Source organism: Tauraco erythrolophus, chromosome 2, assembly GCF_009769465.1.
Source record: "Tauraco erythrolophus isolate bTauEry1 chromosome 2, bTauEry1.pri, whole genome shotgun sequence".
In the NCBI taxonomy this organism is placed as follows: Eukaryota; Metazoa; Chordata; class Aves; order Musophagiformes; family Musophagidae; genus Tauraco; species Tauraco erythrolophus.
The window spans coordinates 102,208,817-102,226,258 of record NC_141466.1 but is presented as its reverse complement, the minus strand read 5'-3'; the positions used below and the strand labels follow the sequence as shown (position 1 = coordinate 102,226,258).

The 17,442-nt window shown below is 42.9% G+C and overlaps 1 protein-coding gene across 2 annotated transcripts in view; it reads left to right on the top strand.

The window, feature by feature from the left end:
- EPAS1 (endothelial PAS domain protein 1) overlaps positions 1-5,242 on the top strand; it is an 80,887-nt gene extending 75,645 nt beyond the window's left edge. For both annotated transcript variants that reach the window (XM_086631690.1, XM_086631691.1), the window contains 5 exons: positions 875-1,359; positions 2,483-2,606; positions 2,696-2,813; positions 3,334-3,519; positions 4,310-5,242. In XM_086631690.1, the coding sequence (XP_086487816.1) occupies positions 875-1,359; positions 2,483-2,606; positions 2,696-2,813; positions 3,334-3,519; positions 4,310-4,461 (1,065 nt within the window). In that variant the 3' untranslated portion in view covers positions 4,462-5,242. The remainder of the gene's footprint in view (positions 1-874; positions 1,360-2,482; positions 2,607-2,695; positions 2,814-3,333; positions 3,520-4,309) is intronic.
- The last annotated feature ends 12,200 nt before the right edge of the window (positions 5,243-17,442 follow it).

Below are 17,442 nucleotides of genomic sequence, written 5' to 3'. Positions count from 1 at the left end.
GCCTCAATTTACCAGTGCAATTTGCAGACTTAATGAGATACAGGTAGGCTGTATTCTGTACCCTGAAGAAATTTCATTTAATTTTGGACATAGAAACAGCAATGAAAGCAATAGAAGGAGTGGACAGATAGGAGGAAAATGTGGATCAGGCTCAAACTCGGTGCAAGACTTGACATGTGCAAACTTCAGTTTTGTCAGACTCAGCATCTGCTTGCACAGGTGTGTCCCACCACATCAGCAGGTTTGTCTGGTGGGAAAAATGAGTGTTTGAAAAGTGCCCCTGTCATGAGCTGACTGGTGGGCCAACATCCATTTCTGTCTCTGTTTAGCTCTGATCAAACGCCAAGAGAAATTAATTTAAATACGACTAGTTCTCCAAAGGAAGGAAAAAAAAAAAAAGATATTTAAGTGCAATAGCATCCTTCCAACTAGATTTTTAAAAACCTTTTGCATTTTTAGACTTATTTTTTACATAACGTGTTGTGTTTTCTATTTTAGCATGAAAAAGCCTGAGGTTGAACAACATGCCGCATGTTGTAGCTTCTTGGCAGACAAGTTATTCAAAGCTTAACGAAACACAAGATCTAGTTCAGATCACAGTGATGTTGCAGGCTGCATGCAAGCTGCTTTAGCAAATATTGCTCATCGGGAAGTTTTTGTCTTCAGTGTGTATCTGTCTTTGCTGCTGCTGATGTGCTGAACATGTATGTTAGTTGTAGAAATAAAATATCTTTTAAATAAGAGCTGGCCAGTTTCATGTAGGTAAATTTGGCACACGTTTTTCAGCTTCACATCTACTTAGTATTTCATATCACACAAACTGCTACAACTCTTATTAACTTTTCATTTCTTTATCAACTTCATTTTTGTGCAGACTGACTTCAATGAACTGGACCTTGAAACCTTGGCTCCTTACATTCCTATGGATGGAGAAGATTTCCAGCTCAGCCCTATCTGTCAAGAAGAACGTCCTCTCTCCGACAGTCCACAAAATACCCAGCAGAGTCTAAGTAGCATGAGTACCATTTTCCAACCCCTTGCTTCTGCTTCACAGAATCAGTTCCTCCCAGAGAAATATTGCCCACAGCTATCAAATAAAAACATTAACCCTGGTCCTGGGTCCCTGTCATCAGTGTGCTTCAGCAATGCGAGTAGGTCATCACTGCCACCGTACCATGACCAAGCCAGCACTCCCTTGTCTTCGATGGGAGGAAGACCAAACACCCAGTGGCCACCTGATCCCCCATTAGAATATGTTCCTGCTAAATGGAGACTCATGGATAAATACTCAGGATCCCTGTCAAGGTCCACTTCAGGGCCACCAGTACATTCTCCCAGCATGCCCATATATAAAAAAAGGTAAGAGTTTTTCCAAGTATAACTATGTATTTTACTCAGAAAATATTTTGGAGAATGAAGAGGGTCATAATATTGATAAATTCTTCTTTTCTCAGTTCAGCTGGAATAGCTGTTTTGGTTAGGCATCAGACTGCACTTTTGGGGCAATTAGTGTGGTGCTCTCCCAGCAGCAGTCTAGGAGAAGCAGAAGTGGGCTAATTTTTTGCTGCCTGTAAGGATGCGTGAATGGATTTCCTGCTGGTCAGGTAAAAATTACCCAAGTGATTTTGCAAAGCCTGCTTGACTTTATGCAGTTAAAAAAAATTCTGAAAAGGCTTACTGGTCCAGCAGTAAGCTGAGACCGATGCATACTTTCTTATTTTGCACTTATATTTTGCACAACAGAAAATAGGGATGACAGTACATTTATTGCTGGCATGTGCAAATATTACAACTAAGATTTAAAATTACAGGGTTTCTTTTCCTACAGCACTTCTTTGCCGCTATCACTTTCTTACACATGTGAACAGTACAGGCTGAGATGCAGATCAGAAGCTACAGTCCTAGAAGTTTCCTATTGTAGCTAGAAGTTTCTCTGTAGCTCTTGGGTAGCGTGCAGAGTGTGGGTCTTCAGCACTGGTCATGCTAAAACATTCAGGAAGAACATAAAATAGCAAAGGTCATTTTAAAACATGAAGCTGTGCAATTTACCTGCAGTTTGCTTTCTGGGATTTCTTGTTGTTGGCAGAAATATCAGTGTCTGAATATGCATCTGGAAAGAGAGTGTTTGTCCCTAAACAGCAACCTCTGTGTTCATGTTTAGTATGCAAAGCAAGGGGTCAGGCGCAGCTCTCAAAATCCTGTCCTTAAAAATCACATGACTTTCTTTTCCACAGCATTTTTATGCCTGTCTGGAGATTCCTAGAGGCTGTTTGTGCTAGACTTTCCTTAGTCTTTGATCCCAAAAGTTAAAAGTTTCCAAAGCTTGTGGGATGACTAACAAAATGAAATAAAAACATTTGTTTGAGGTCTGTCCACTGCCATGTGTCAAAGACTCCTTAAATGACAGAGGAATCTGTATAAGTGAGCAAGATGGTTTAGATTTGCCTCCCTGCTCACTCACCCAGAGATCTTTTCTCCACAGGCCCCTGGATGCATTTGGGCAACGAGGCATAGATATAAACCCAGCAAGAATTGCTCTGTCTAACAGTTTGAAACTGAAGCGACAACTGGATTATGAAGAACAAGCGTTGCAACAGCTGAGTGGGGTAATCATAAGACATGCATCCCCTTCACAGCTTTGGACTCGCCGTGGTCATCGGTGTAATTCTTTGGTTTGCTTTTCTTCACGTTCTAGGGAGATCCATCTGTCATTAACCCATCTCACCTAATGTGGAAGAGAATGAAATTTCTCAAAGGGGAAAACTGTTCCTTGGTTACAGAAAAGAAGTCTCTCAGTGCAACTGTTCTTACTGGTAAGACAAAAGAAAGTGGTTTTGCAATGTTAAGTATTGAAACACAATTTTAAGACAGGTTGAAGAGAAACAAAAACTCTTTCGAAAGAAAATGTAAATAAGCTCTGTAAATATTACACTAAGCTAAAATTAAAGATCAGGTTGTATCACTAAGAGCTGAACAATTTAAGGTACATTTGATAACTACCAGGTAGATGGTTTCCTGCATGTTCACACCCTTGCTTTGGTGGTAACACAGATCAGCTTAATGGAGATGGATTTACCTCTTGCTGATCCAAGGCGTGGACATCGCAGAGCTAGAACTGATACTTTCTCTCTCTACAACATTGTGTTTCCTTGCACAAGCATATCTTGGGTGCAATACTACTTCTAGAGCTAGTGCTGTTTCTGGACTTCCTTTCTGACAAGTTGTAGGTATGCCTACAGCATGAGGAATACTTAGCTTTGAATAATTATTATCTACTATATTTACTACACTGTCTTAATTTAACTTTTTTTTTCCCCCTACTATGTAAATCAGATGAATTTGTCTGTAACTCAAGAGGTCTGAGCCAACCAGTGAATCTACTGCAGCAGCAGCAACAGCAGCAGCAACAACCCACCTGTGGCAGTCCTGGTGAAAATCTGAAAGCAGGAGCATTTCCCCCTCCGTTTTACAGTTCCCATTATCAGGACTATACAGCCCAGCCAGCTCATAAAGCATCAGGTACGAGCTGTCAAATACAGAAATTGGAAAGAATTGGTATTTTGTTCCAGTACTGATTCCATGAAAGGAGACACTTAAAATAATATGGAGGAGGATGATAAAGCAAGAACCAAATATGTATTGCTTCGGAGAATGAAAAATTAGTTCTGTTGTTTAGTGCGAAACTTTAACGTTTACATTTGTAATATAAGAGGAAAAATTATTCTTGCCCTTTGTTTCAATTAAAGTTCATACATTTTGACCTTGGAGGGCCAGTCATCTTCCATCCATACCCTTGTCTTGTGATGGAATTGATTAAATTGTACTGAACAACTTCACTGCAGCATTGATAGGGGAGGTTTGTAGGTTAGAGTCTTAACACGTGCCTTCTAAAAGTTCAAATAAGTCATTAAAAGGGACCTATATATGTGCATTTTACTATAGAAGGGGAGTAGCTGTCAATTTAGAAACTGTTGCTTTCTACAGCTTCCCTCACCTGTACCAATATCATTTTTCTCAGAACAATCTATCTAAATTGAGGGTGGAGGTGAAAAACTGCGCCTGTCCATGTGGCATGCTTGCAACAGTGGAAGGCAGAGTGATCCATAGGTGTGCTCTGAAACCTGTAACTGCTGGTGGTCTGAGGCATATTGACAGAAACACAAAATGAAATTGTAACTGCTATAAATGGAAGAGGGAGGAGAAGAGGGAAGAGGGAGGAGAAGAGGGAAGAGGGAGGAGAAGAGGGAAGAAGTCCTCTCTCTGTCTCTCTGGTCGCAGCACCGTGACTGACTTCGCTGATCTCTTCCAGGTATGGCCAGTCGTCTGCTGGGGCCGTCCTTTGAACCCTACTTGTTGCCCGAGTTGACGAGATATGACTGTGAGGTGAATGTCCCTGTTTTGGGCAGCTCTACCCTTCTGCAAGGCAGTGAACTGCTCAGAGCGCTGGACCAGGCAACTTGAGCGATCCTGCAAATATTCCGTGGCCTATACTGTTCAAAACAGCTTCAGTTTTTAAATATATTTTTGCAAGTAGACAATTTCTAATACCAATACACTTTTGCAGGATTTTATTTAGATATTGAACCTGTCCACATTACCAAATAGTGGCCTTTTGAAGTTACTCACTTTATTATTCATATTAAAGAAATACATCTACTGTATTTTCTCTATTGCAATTAAAGTGTTGTTTAGAGAGTTTGATTACCCTCCCCTTATCTCATTACCTATAATTTATACTCTGAAATTTTCTTCAAATTTCATGCTAATAAAAAGCTGTGGTGGTATAAATGCCTCGTCACGTGATAACTTTGGCTGCAGTACTGCAAAGATTTATTTTTATTGCCAAAGATGAATGAAACAAATTTGATCTCCAACCACAGTTTTTTGTTGATCTGCCAAATTGAAATCCTTTGAGTCTTTCTGTTTTCCAGCATTTATCGTATTGTAACTTTAATAACTTTTGGAAAAGTATACTAAGGAAAAATCCCAGCCTTCTGCCTCCCCCTCCTCCCTTCATTTTTTATACACTTTGTTGAAAGAAATGTGAATGGTGAACTGCAATGTTTGTGGGTATCTGTGAAAGTTGCACGTTGTAAGCTTTTTTCCTCAGAAGCAAGCCACGTTCTCAGCTGCCTTAACCTGGCTTAGCTCTACCGCCAACGGAGTCCTGCAGATTTGCCCCAGTGGAGGATTTAGACCTGTGTTTTCATTTGTGTTGGGGTTTCTTGTTTTGGTTTGTTTTTTGAATTCGTTATTTGTTGTTGTTTTTTGTTTGGGGTTTGGTTTTTTTTTTTTTTTTACAAACCAATTATATTTTAAAAATTTCTCTCTGGGTCAGTTGTTAATCATCTCTTGGTACTTCTGCTATATCTAGGACACAACAACTTTAAGAGCTGTTTCTGCTAGAACTAGTAGTATTCGTTATAGTGTTGTTGATATTTCAGGAATCTGACCAGCAGCCAGTACTAACACCTCTCATTAATGTTAGGTTTTTTCATTCTGTATGCTAGCTAGCACTATAATTGCAATATTGAATCATTAAAACTAAAAGTTAAAGTAGTATTTCCCAGTGTATTAGGCTAACTCAGTTATAAGCAGACGAAAACATTTAAGGATGGTGTAGTGAGATGAATAGCTGGCAGGCAGGTCTCATCATTTTTACTTGCTTTACACTAATCAGTAGCTGAAATGTCATTAAAAGGCAGCCAGACGTTTTCAGAGCTCCTTTCCAACTATCATTAGCCGTCATGCACGTATTTTAAAAAATAAGGCTTTGAATGCTTTCAGAGGCAAAGGGATTTAAAAGTTTAATATTTTTGCTGTTTAAATATGTTGTAATTAAAAGTCATAAAAGGCAGGTGAGCAGTTCTGACTTTAAAATACATACAGACCTAGATATATGTTGGGATATATCACCTTGTTTCCTCCACTGGTATAAATCACCGTAGCTTCACTGAAGAAAATGGAACAGTAGCAATGTACAAAAGGTAAAAAATCTGGCCCAGAAACTTAGAACACAGCTATATTCTTTTGGGACTTCTGATTCTGCTGGGGCCTGGTATACAGAATTGCTTTATATCATGCACTGACACTTGCAGAGAGGGAGCCTTGGGTTCCTTGAGCACTTCAGAGTTTGCTGTCTTAAGTGAGTCTTAACCACACGTACTTAAAAAAGCTGAAGATCTTTTGCTATTGGTACATGCTGTAAAAAAAATATAGTCCCTATTGTAGGCAATCTTTCAAGAGTTTATTACCAAAAATAATCCACTCCTAAAGCGAAGTTAACAGCGTGTGGAAAAAAAATATATCATAAGTATCAAAATTTGATGAAAAATTGGCAAGCCAGATTTGACAAATTTGCAGTGGCAAGGACTTAAAGGCTTCAAGGATTAAAGACACTTGAATACTGCTCTTCTGTTTCTTATTTGTGTAGTTTTCAGCATTAAAAATGTTATACCCTAACAGTTTACTAAAACACTCTGAAAAAATATTCCATGTCTTAATATTAATCATACTTTTTATCATAATTATTTCATAATCTATATTGCTGAATTCTTATTGACAATATTATAACTGTATGGGAACTTTAACTTGATAAGGAAATGTATTTTGACACTGATACCTTATTAAAGTATACTGATCCTAAATTCTTTGTGACTCATTTGCTATGAATTTGTTATTTGTTGTATCATTGTAAAACAAAAGTATTTATTAAATTATTTATAGAAAATAAAGGTTTGCATTGATCTTTGAAGAATGAAAGAACAAACAAAAGTTACCCGTATGCGAGAGCTGAGAAGTAGCCTGCCAAAGGTCCATACCACCAACCTTTTCGTAGAGTTTACCCAGCTTTCCTCAAATGGAGGATTAATGCCCTGCAGACCGCCCTTCTGAAACATGGCCTATGGTTCAGGCTGCTGCTTCCATTTCAAAAGTGTATTTTTGTCTGAGGAGCTGAAGATGCCTCTTGTAGTGCTACCCTAAAAAGACAAAGACAGTTGAAGTTGACAGAATGACATTTTAGAAGCTGAAATGCCACAGCTCTGCACTTCAGTTTTTGTGGCAGTAACATAAGCCCATCATATTCTGGCAGTCCTGACAACCCCATGAATAACAGGCTTCCCCCTCCAAGCCTCTGCTTCACCCTCCAGTCCTTTATCCCAATGCTGCTGTCCGTTAAATGTGCCAATCCTTTCCCGTATAGAAATTGCCAGTTCTGCCTGTGTAATACCACTGACCGTGCTGTAGGAGGGCAGACACATTAAGAAATTAATTTCCAGACATGCACTTAAATTTAGACTGGACTGCGTGGAAGCTGTTGGTGCTTGGCTCTTCCACTACCTGCCTTTGAAACATGCAGTGCTTGTACAGACACCATGGAGCTTCTCAGACAATAGCGAATTTTCGGAATAACCTGCACCAGTGGACTATCATCGCTTCCTTTTAGAGATGGGATGCTCAGCAGATGCAGAAGGTAACTCCTTGCTTCTAAATCTGTTGTAATGAACAGTAATCACACAACACCCGGCAGTGATGAGCTAATGGTGGTGTGCCTGTTACCCTCCCTCTTAAAACATTTCATTGATCTCCATGGCACTTGGACAAAGACTAACCATGTCAGAGCCTTATCCAACTGAGGGTTAAAAAAAAAGCCAACCTCTTAAGTAGAGATTAACCTGTTCAGATCAATTTCTTTCTTTTAAAAGGTTGTCATCACTGGCTGCTACTCTACAATAGTGCTGCCAGGGTCTACTTTTTGGGGTATCCCACTCTAATTTTGAAGAGTTTCAAGCATTCACCACTTCCATATTCAAGTAGCTTAAGGAACACACTAGTAGTGTCTTCAGCTTTACCCCAGCCAACAACACCACCCCCCTCCCCCCCCAGCTAAACACTTCTCATGTTAGTGAGTTTTAGTGGTTTTTCCCTGATGCATATGAATGTCCTGGATAGCGAAGCTCTGACATTTCAATTTGTGTACTCAAAAGAACAAAATCCTGGCCGGAAACATAATACCTAGATTGCACAATAGCTGAGCATTGTGCTGCTGAACAGGGGTTTATTACAGCTTTTTTAAAACATTGATTTCCCCCCCCCCCCGCCTCCAGTAGGCCAGCAGAAGCACTTAAAATTGTCATCTTTTCACCACCTAAAAGCACCATTTCTAGGCATCAGATCTTGCATCTCCAACACCCCCTACAGAAGTGATCACAACTAGGTTGTCCACACTTGCTATGTTCTTCTGAAAATCAGGGAGTTGTACTGAACACTCGTGACTGGGGCTGGTCACAGTCTCTGGCTGATTTTCAAGTCTGTATCATCTTTTCAGAACGATTAAGCCAATGTTTTTCCTACACCGTAGATTTCATGCAGATACGATTCATACTTTTTATCAAACGGTTACAACAAAATACTACAGGAAAATTCTAAACATCCTGGTGTGTGTATGTATATATATATTATGACTGTTAATAAAACCATTAAAAAGTCCAGATATAGTTGGACTTTGCTCCAGGTTATCTTTTCAGTCGAGACAGCAGCTCCTAAGCAGTACTGAGAGCTGTGGACGGTAGGTGATTCATCACGCTTGCTTGCAACAGTAGAAAGAGAACAGGAAAACGCTGAGCCTAGCACACAACTGCTCCAGTTCTAGATGGTGAAGGTTTCATCTGTTACTTCTCCTGGAGGAGCTTTATGAAGCTCTTCACAGGCGTGTCTGATTTTGGAAATATTCACCTACATTTAAATAAACAGCATTATTTTTTTTTCTGTCTGCCTGTCTTTCCCCCTCAACACTTTTATTATAGGCTTCCCAACAGAGGAAGAAACAATTTCTAAGAAAAAAGAAAATGCTTAGCAGTATTTTCTCAGGACAACACGATCTGCCACGTCTTGGTTACTGCTCCCTTAGCACAAGCCAACGCACAGCACAACAGCCGCCTTGTTATCTGGTGCTGCGTACCAGCCCTGTGAGCTCACCATTGCCTGCAGGGAGGGCAAGCATGGATACCTGCTCCCCCCAGCTCTGTTCATTTGGTTTTCCTTAGTCAACTGAAGCTACAAAAGCACCTTAGGAAGGCTCCAGTAATTGGTATGTGCGCCATTTTTGGGTGTTCACATAAAAAGTGGCTTCAAATTAAAAACAAAAAAAGGCGAGGAAAACCTTAGCTACTCAGTTTGGCAGCATCGCCACCCTTTCTTTGGCCTGAAAGCCAGCCTGCAATTTTGGCAGCTTGTGATGTGCCACAGATCTCACATGGAACACTTTCCTTGAAGAAGTCCTGTTGTCAAGGAGTTGGTTACTTCATTCTCTTCAGTCGTGCCTCTCAATTAGAAACGTGGTGACCCATGGTTAAGGTGTCTCATGAGGGAACAAAAGCACATGCATGAACCTGGCTTGCAAAGACCACCTGCAAGCCAGCCAGCACCAGCTACTTCTGCCTTTAACACCAGGCGGTGACAGGCAGCCAGAGGCAACAGCAGCCGCGTCCTCCCAGTGTGCTATCCGCTAGGAAAATTGCTGCATCTTAACCGCAGTGGCTGGAACAACTGCTTAGACTTGGGTCGCATCGCAAAAAAAAAAACCCAACTCTCCTTTGATTCATTAAAAAAGAAACATAAACAACCTCCCAAACTCCCCCCTTGAAAAGCCCGTGTTTAGGGCTTGGAATTACAGACAAATCTGGCAAGTTAGATCCTCAAAACCATCAGCACCAGAAAACAAGAGGGAAACCCCTCCAAGGTACAATTTTGAAATTACATTATTTTTAAGCTAATGATTTGGGGTCCAACTGTTGGTCTTCAAAGGACTGGCACTGCCCGGGTTTCGCAAGGGAAAGCGTTATATACCAACAGCTCTGGCGACTGAAGCTCTATCCCCCCACAACTGACAGTAAAGTCTCTTTGTGGCAGAAGAAACCTACCTCAAGCATTGCCCCCTCCAGGCATATTGGTGTCACCCTCCAGCACAGAGTTCCAGAAGGACCAATGGTCCTACATCGACCACAGCAACACAGGACCAGCAGCTTGATGGCTTGTTCATCCATCGAACATGGAAAATACTCCAGTTTCTCAACAGCTGAACATGCTTCTTGGCTGCAGCAAGAAACCTTTATTGCTTAGTCTTGATTCCTGGCCTTTCCTCTAACCCGATCCTGTTTCTCCCCCGGGGTCCCAGTCCTTACCTAGGTCTGTGATTTCATCATTCTGGTTTCTGCCTCATGATGCCTTCCCCTCTCCAGCTCACCTTTCCCTCCTGACAAGCCTGCTCCAACTTGCTCCATCTGTACATGCCCCTCGTTGCAGGCAGCAGTTTTTAGCAAGAATTCGAGGACTTCCAGTATAGGTTCTCTCTAGTCGTGCCCTTGCTTTGGCCATCTGTTTGATAAAACTGTCAGCCAGGCACCCAGCCCTTTTTGCCCAAAACCTCAGCTTCTGCAGTTCTCGATCTGGTTTGCTGTCTGTTAACTCTGTTTTGGGGGCTGCAGTTGAGGACAGCGCTATGTTAAAAGTGTCCAAATCCCGTTCCCACTCTAGCCACCGGGCATGACAGTCCACAATCCCTGCCTTGACATGAAAGCAGATTTAATGCTCCAAGTCACAGGAAGCTAATGCATCCCGCTGAGAGCTGCAACACCACCACCAATTAGTTTCAGACATTTTCCTCAGCTGTTAGGTGGCTGTTTCCATTTGCTACTCAGGCAAGTGATGGTGGGGAATGGATGAAAAAGGTTCTGCTGGCTCATAGGTAGTATCTCCTTCATCACCCCCTTGACACTGTGCCTTGAGCAAAAATCTAACAAATTTTACAAGTACATATAGTTTCTCCTTCAGTTTTGGAGATGAGAGCAGAGTTGAGCGATTTCCCCAGACGGCTTAGCTGTGTCTGTAAAGCCAGAACAGTCTCCCAACCATAAGATGAGGAGTATGGTTTTGCTCTTTTAGTCCTATCAGCACCATAGAGGTAACACTAGTGGAAAGAGAATCTGTATTTGTGGGTCCTCAAACCTTCTCCCCATACAAATAATTTTGTGTTCAGGACAAAAACTAAGCCTGAGATAGAGAGAGGCACATGCACTTGTTAGAGCACTTCTAGACACTGCTATGTGCTCAATGGACACCAACAAGCACACGTAGGGTGTAATTTCTGAGTCCAGCTGTATCCCCTGGGATTTTCAGCCCTGGCCAATCCTTATGTGCTCACTCCAGAGTCTAGCCATTCAGAACCTGGAGAACGCTGGGGTGCCCTAGAGGAGAGTGATCTACAGGGATTTCTCTGTCCAGTTATAACCCCTAAGTCAGGAAAATCAAAGGTTAATGCTCACGCAGGTAAACTAGAATCCACTTGTACATCTGCCAGAGAGAGTGACAGTAAAGTGACAACAACGCCACTTCAGAGTTCTCCAGAATAAAGCTCTTCCTAAAGACATCGACTGGAATGCATTTTCCCAGTAACAACTGTTTACGTAACTGAATTTTATTTTAGATTATCTAGTGAAAAAATAGCAGCTTGAAAGTCTTGTTCTCTTTCTCACAGTTGCCAAAAACCCAGACCAAAGCCCACAGCTCCCTGGCATCATTTTGCAGCAGAAGTTGCATGAACTTCTAAGTTGCACCACGAAAGTTGCCTCCTATGAGGAGCCTTGTGATCGATACAAATATATATCATTTTAATGCAGCCCCTCCTCCACACAGCAACACCACAACAGTATTACACTGGATCAAACAAAGCGTAAAATGGATGTCGTCACCGTCCATTTTTAGACATGTCACATGACATCTATTGGCCTTTTTCCTGGAAGAGCAGGCAATACTAATTGTGTCTATCGCCTTTCTGCTAACACAGATAGCGCTGTCCTCAACTGCAGCCCCCAAAACAGAGCTAACAGAAAGCAAACCAATGGAAGCTTACTGGGAAAGTCGGTTACTCTCCGTTATTTTAACCGCAACTGCAAACATCAAGATGAGCTTTTCTGTGCCTTGCTCAACTACAGAGATGTTTGTATTTTTTAGCGTATTTACACCTTTTAACACAGCTTGCAGTTTCACATCTTTAATGGGTTTAAGCTTTAGTCAGTTTTTGGAGTGCAAAGATAAAGAAGAGAAAAAAAGATTATCTCAAAGATAAAAGGAGCCACCAACACTGAATACTTTAATTTTTGGTCAACCTCCCTCTCTCTTCTCAAAACCTCTCCACTGTAGAAAAGATACTGTTCAACGATAGGCAACACCTTGAGCAACTATGTTCTGGTTTTGCTGTTATCTAGCAACTCTTTCTGCCTTCCTCAGATCCACAGAAAGCAAAGTCTGTGCAAAGCCACTCAAGCGCTCTGAAAAGTGGAGGCAAAACCCTTGTGCATTATTATATATAATTACATATAATATAAACCCTTATATATATTATAGTTCAATATAAGGAATAAATACTTCAACTTGTGCTTTCATTTTCAGAGGGACTTCTCCAACCTCCTCCCTTACACATTCTCCCTCCCCCCATGCAAAACCTTGCATGGTTTCTAATCTAAAGATGCAAGAAAGCATCTTTAGAGAAAAATGAAAGTCGCAAAAGCAGCATTGCAGGGTACACCAAGCACACTTGCTCTCAGCAGCCCTCACTCACAACAGCTAATTTCACATTAATCAGATACTTTCCCAATTTGCTGCGCTCCACAGCTGTACCCTTCCTCTCCTTACTACCAAGATGCTGAATTCTCCTCCCAAGTGAACATCTCCATCCTGCTTTTTCACAACATCCAACAGCATTTAGAAATCCTTTTACAGATGCTCTTATTGGAAATGCAGACCATACAATTGCAAAAGGAGTTCTGGGATTTTATCTGCATCACCATGAGTCATCTGGAAAACTGCGTTACAGCAGCACTAAAATGTATATTCAAATTATTTGTTCATTTTTTTTAAGTGAGCTATAGAAGAAAAAGGATGTGGACGGCTGCACAGTCACGTGCAGTACATGCTGCAGCTGGACAGGCCTAGTTTGACAGTATGAGATGGACTGGTTTAGTTCTACATACGTGCCCAAAGAGATACAGGCTTGTGGGACTTAGCTCTATTAAGAAAACCAGGCATTCAAACCCAAATTTTAAAGACAGTATGTTAACGCTAGATGTAAGAGACTGTGTTGCACCTTCATCACACAGTGCCAGTAACTGAACTGACGCTGAAAGAGTAAACTCACACTCTCCTTCAGGATATCCAGTCAGGATCCAGCCAAACGGGTATTTTTACAATAACCAAGGAAACAGGGCAGAGCGCGTCTGAAGACAGAAGTAAGCAGGATACAAAGAGGCCTTTTCAAAAATAATGCCGTCTATTCTCTCCATTTTTTAAATGGAAACAAGTAGACTGCAATCCATTTCCACCCAAACATAACGTTTTCCTGCCCAATGTTTCTTTCTACTGATCATTTGTTACATCTTCAGATTTTTCTGCTCTATTTAAAAAAAAGAAGAAAAATAATCATCTAACTGACTCGTGGATGTTTTTAACTTCTTAGTGGCTCCCCTTAGCAGCTACAGCGATGTAATTTACAGGCTCTAAAAAATGAGCTACTTTGAAAACATAACTTTTTAAACAGCTCAGAGAAGATGGCTGTCACTCTTTCACTTCCAAGCAGCAGTTTGTGTAGATTTTAGTACAATCGATTTGTGTCTATGTCATGTTTCATTTTCATGCTTCATTTTACAAGCCCACTAATCAGACTAATGAGGTTGAATGTGAAGAAATTCCTTTGTTTCAAGCTGAACAGCCTCTGAAACCACAGTTCTAATGGTCTGTCTTTGCTTATTCAATTCCTGTTTGCAACTAATAGCCAAAAAAACGGCATGAGAGAATTTTTCTGCGAAACCTTAAAGGCAGAAAGCCATCTTATTACAACATCCCCTGTAACTTACAGGAGCTCGGGCTGTACGTTGATGTGAGGGAGTCACAGTGCCTTCCACTTTGTGAGCATGCTGAAATGAAATAAAATCTTACTAACTGCTTTGGTAGGGTCTCAAATACGTTCCATATGTTCCAAATCAGTGACTTAAGACGGTCCAACAAGCGCATGCCTGCCTACAGGCAGCAGGGAGTTTGTGCAGTGCTGACCATGCTCCCGCATGGAGAACTCAATTCCCTCCACGTCTGTGTACAATATATCTAAGACCTGGGTAGGGACTGGGACCTTCCTGGTTCATTAACCCATCGAAACCATGAGCCACATGTGTACAGGTGATCCACAGCAGGAGACAGAAGCTAGAAGCGGAGATGGAAATTCCCACTCTGGGATTCATTACAGAGCTGTCCCAAGCTGCAATACAAACCCACCAGCGCTCCTCGGAGCTTTTTGTCACGAGTCAATAGGAGCACAGAGAGATGCACAAAGAGACTTACAAGGGAATACACGCAATTACAGGACGGTGCCACAAAAGGCGACGCTGTCAACCCCCACACAACTGCGATAAACTTGAAATCATAATTTCAAAACATTCCTGGCTTGAATTTGCTCATTCTTGGGTTTTGGGGTTGGTTGGTGGGGTTTTTTATTGTTTTTTTTTTTTAATATCACATATAATTCCCCATTCTACCCTTGCTTTGGAAAGCAAATAGCAGTCAGTATATAACAGTAATCAGAGAGAGGCTTGTTTCTGATCCTCTAAACACCTGAAGTAGCAGGCCCAACCATCTGCTGAACAAGTGACAAGTACATCACAGGTTTAGGAGGTCACAGAGCACTCCACCTTTACCATCAAGGTTACTATGGATGTCACTAGATCAGCTCAATATGAATATATAAGGTTCAGCCGTGGTTCAGAGTTGTCCAGAAGATGCTGTAAAAGGTCATGGAGATGGGGGGGGGGGGGGGGGGGGGCAAGGTTATATTTTTTAGCCTGTAGCATGATTGCATCACAACAAGCACAGAGCCACAGCTTAAATCCAGAGAAAGGATGGCTCCCATTCAAAGCATAATATGTCTACAGCAAAAATCCAAGCACCCCATTTCCTCCTAAACCCAGAAGCCAAACATGAGAAATACGCTGCTGCTACAACACATCCCAGGCTACGACAGACGCTTTAAGTCCTCTACATGTCACCTATAACTTCCAGAGTTGAAAGTCAGTGGGGCTTTAGAGAATTAGAGGTACCAAGTCACTAAACCTCCTGTCACCAACCAGTCAATGGAGCTGGCGTGAAGATTTACCATGCCACAGCAGGGGCCAACACTACAACCGCATGGCCTCCGCCTGCTTAACCTTCAACACTTTCCTAGGGAAAGGAGCATCACTGGTGAGAAGACAGAAGGTGGCTGTTCACCTCCTGCCCTTTCCCACTCGTGAAGCAAAGACACCGGCTGCACAGCAGCACCCTCCGTACCAGGTGCAGCGTGGCTGCGGAGACAGGCAGGGGAGGACTAGGGCAGAGAACACAGTGGGTGACAGGACCAGGCTCATGGCTGCTACCACCACAGAATGTGTGTATGACTAGTAGCCAGTGTCTATATCCACCCATGGAAACCAGACATTTGGAGAGGGCTTTTGTTTTTCTCCTTCACAGGAGACAAACCTGAGCCACTCCTCAGCAGTACCGTGGCAGGTAAATAACTGAAAGCTGATGCATGTGAAGAGTTCTGTGCAGAAAAAGCATTTTAGCTTTCAACTATCTCAAGTGATCCTCTGATGTTTAATTAGGAATAATTAAACAACAAACAAAAAGCCTGAATCCTTTCATGAATACTTCATAGGCATATGCTAGTTGTTCCAAATGGGAGCTCGGTTCCCGGGTGGTAGTCTCCCTTTGCACAGGAGCCAAGGAAAAGCCAACAAAACTGTTAAAGAAGTAGAGCAAAACAGTGCCAGATTTCTTCCAAAATAGAGATATTTTTGACAACAGACTGGTTAATAAGCTTAAACAAGATGACTAATGACAGACAGTGATCCCCCGCCATCAGCCTCAAGACATAGGTGTTATTAAAAATCAACATGTAGAGCTTTACTGAAGTCTTTAAACACTGTACTGCCTCCCAGACATGGGAAAAGACTAAAACTGCCTGAGCAGCTTGGTTTTGGCATAGAAAGAGAGAGCTAATTAAGTAATTGGGTTATTCCCAAACCGTGCTGTTTCAGAAGCCTCATTATACCCGCTGCACAATAGGTGGGATCCATTTTCTTTCAGCAACGCTTACGTCAGATGTTAATTCAAGACTGTATCGCGTTTAACAAACACTCCCCTAAGCCAAACTACCTTCTGCCGAAAGGGAGGTAAGTCAGGTCACCGGGAGCACTGCAAGGGGAAGCTCACGAACTGCAGCACGTGGGCAGAAAGCAGGTGACGTGGCAATGCGCCTTGTTCAAGTGAGGCTAAAGGCGGATGATGGATAACATTTAGAGTCATCGGGGATACAGGAGGAGCAAAGGAAAAGGGCGATGGTGCTCCTCAAAGTGAGAGAGCATGGCCCTTTTCCATCCTGCTACACCTCCCGACTTCTCTCTCGTTTTCAGCGCAATCTGTGCTTCGCCCCTCCGGAGGCGCGTGCCCTGGCCTGAAGAATGTCCCCTCTGTGCTGCCGGCTGGTAGCCACCACCTCGCGAGCATCCTGCAGGCACGCTTGTCCTCCCATGGAGGGGACGGGGGGAGGATGAGACAGAGTCCCATGCCTTTGGCGCAGCTGTAAGGGCAGCAAGCCACACGCAACTGGTACATCGGCACACACGTTGCCTCTCCGGCAGATGTGGAAACAGCCTGTGGAGGCCTTCCTGTGTGAGGGTGCAGCTGGTACGGGGGCTGCCCTCGCCTCCTGCCCCCACCACACCAGCTGCACGCCCAGCTGGGTGTCCCTCCCGCCAGGGGGGACCGGCACACACTGGCACGGGAGGGAGGGAACTGCAGAAAGCACCAAAACGCAGCACGGAGAGAGCAGAGCAATGAACAACAACAGCACCCCTGCCCACAACACTGCACCTCTTCTTGGAAAGCCCATGCCTCAAGAAGCCACGAGGACTCACTTGCCTGCTCTGCAGCCATGAAAACCTGCGGGGTGCACCAAAGGGCACCGGGGCAAGAGGCAGGACCATCAGTTTGAGCAGGAGGACTACAAAATGGAGACCATGCCAGCCGACCCCAACAGCAGCTTTTGCCTCATTTTAGGAGCAAAGGTCTGTAGACCTTCTGAGGGTGTTCAGGAAGGTCCTGACGGTTAGTCTCGAGGCTACAACTGGGAATTGAGAGGGTGTGTTGCACAGAGGACAGCAGGTTCCCGGCTGCAGCCACATAGCAAGGAACCGAAAGTGCGGAAGGAGCATGGGGGTAGCGCCCCTTTTCTTCCTTGCCTCACTGGTCCATTTAGATCTGAAGCTCTCTGGTGCAGGAATCTTCTCTCCCTGCTGGTTTTCAAAGTACCTCCGAGGATGGAACCTTGAAGCCATTTGTGGCTTTACAGAAATTTCC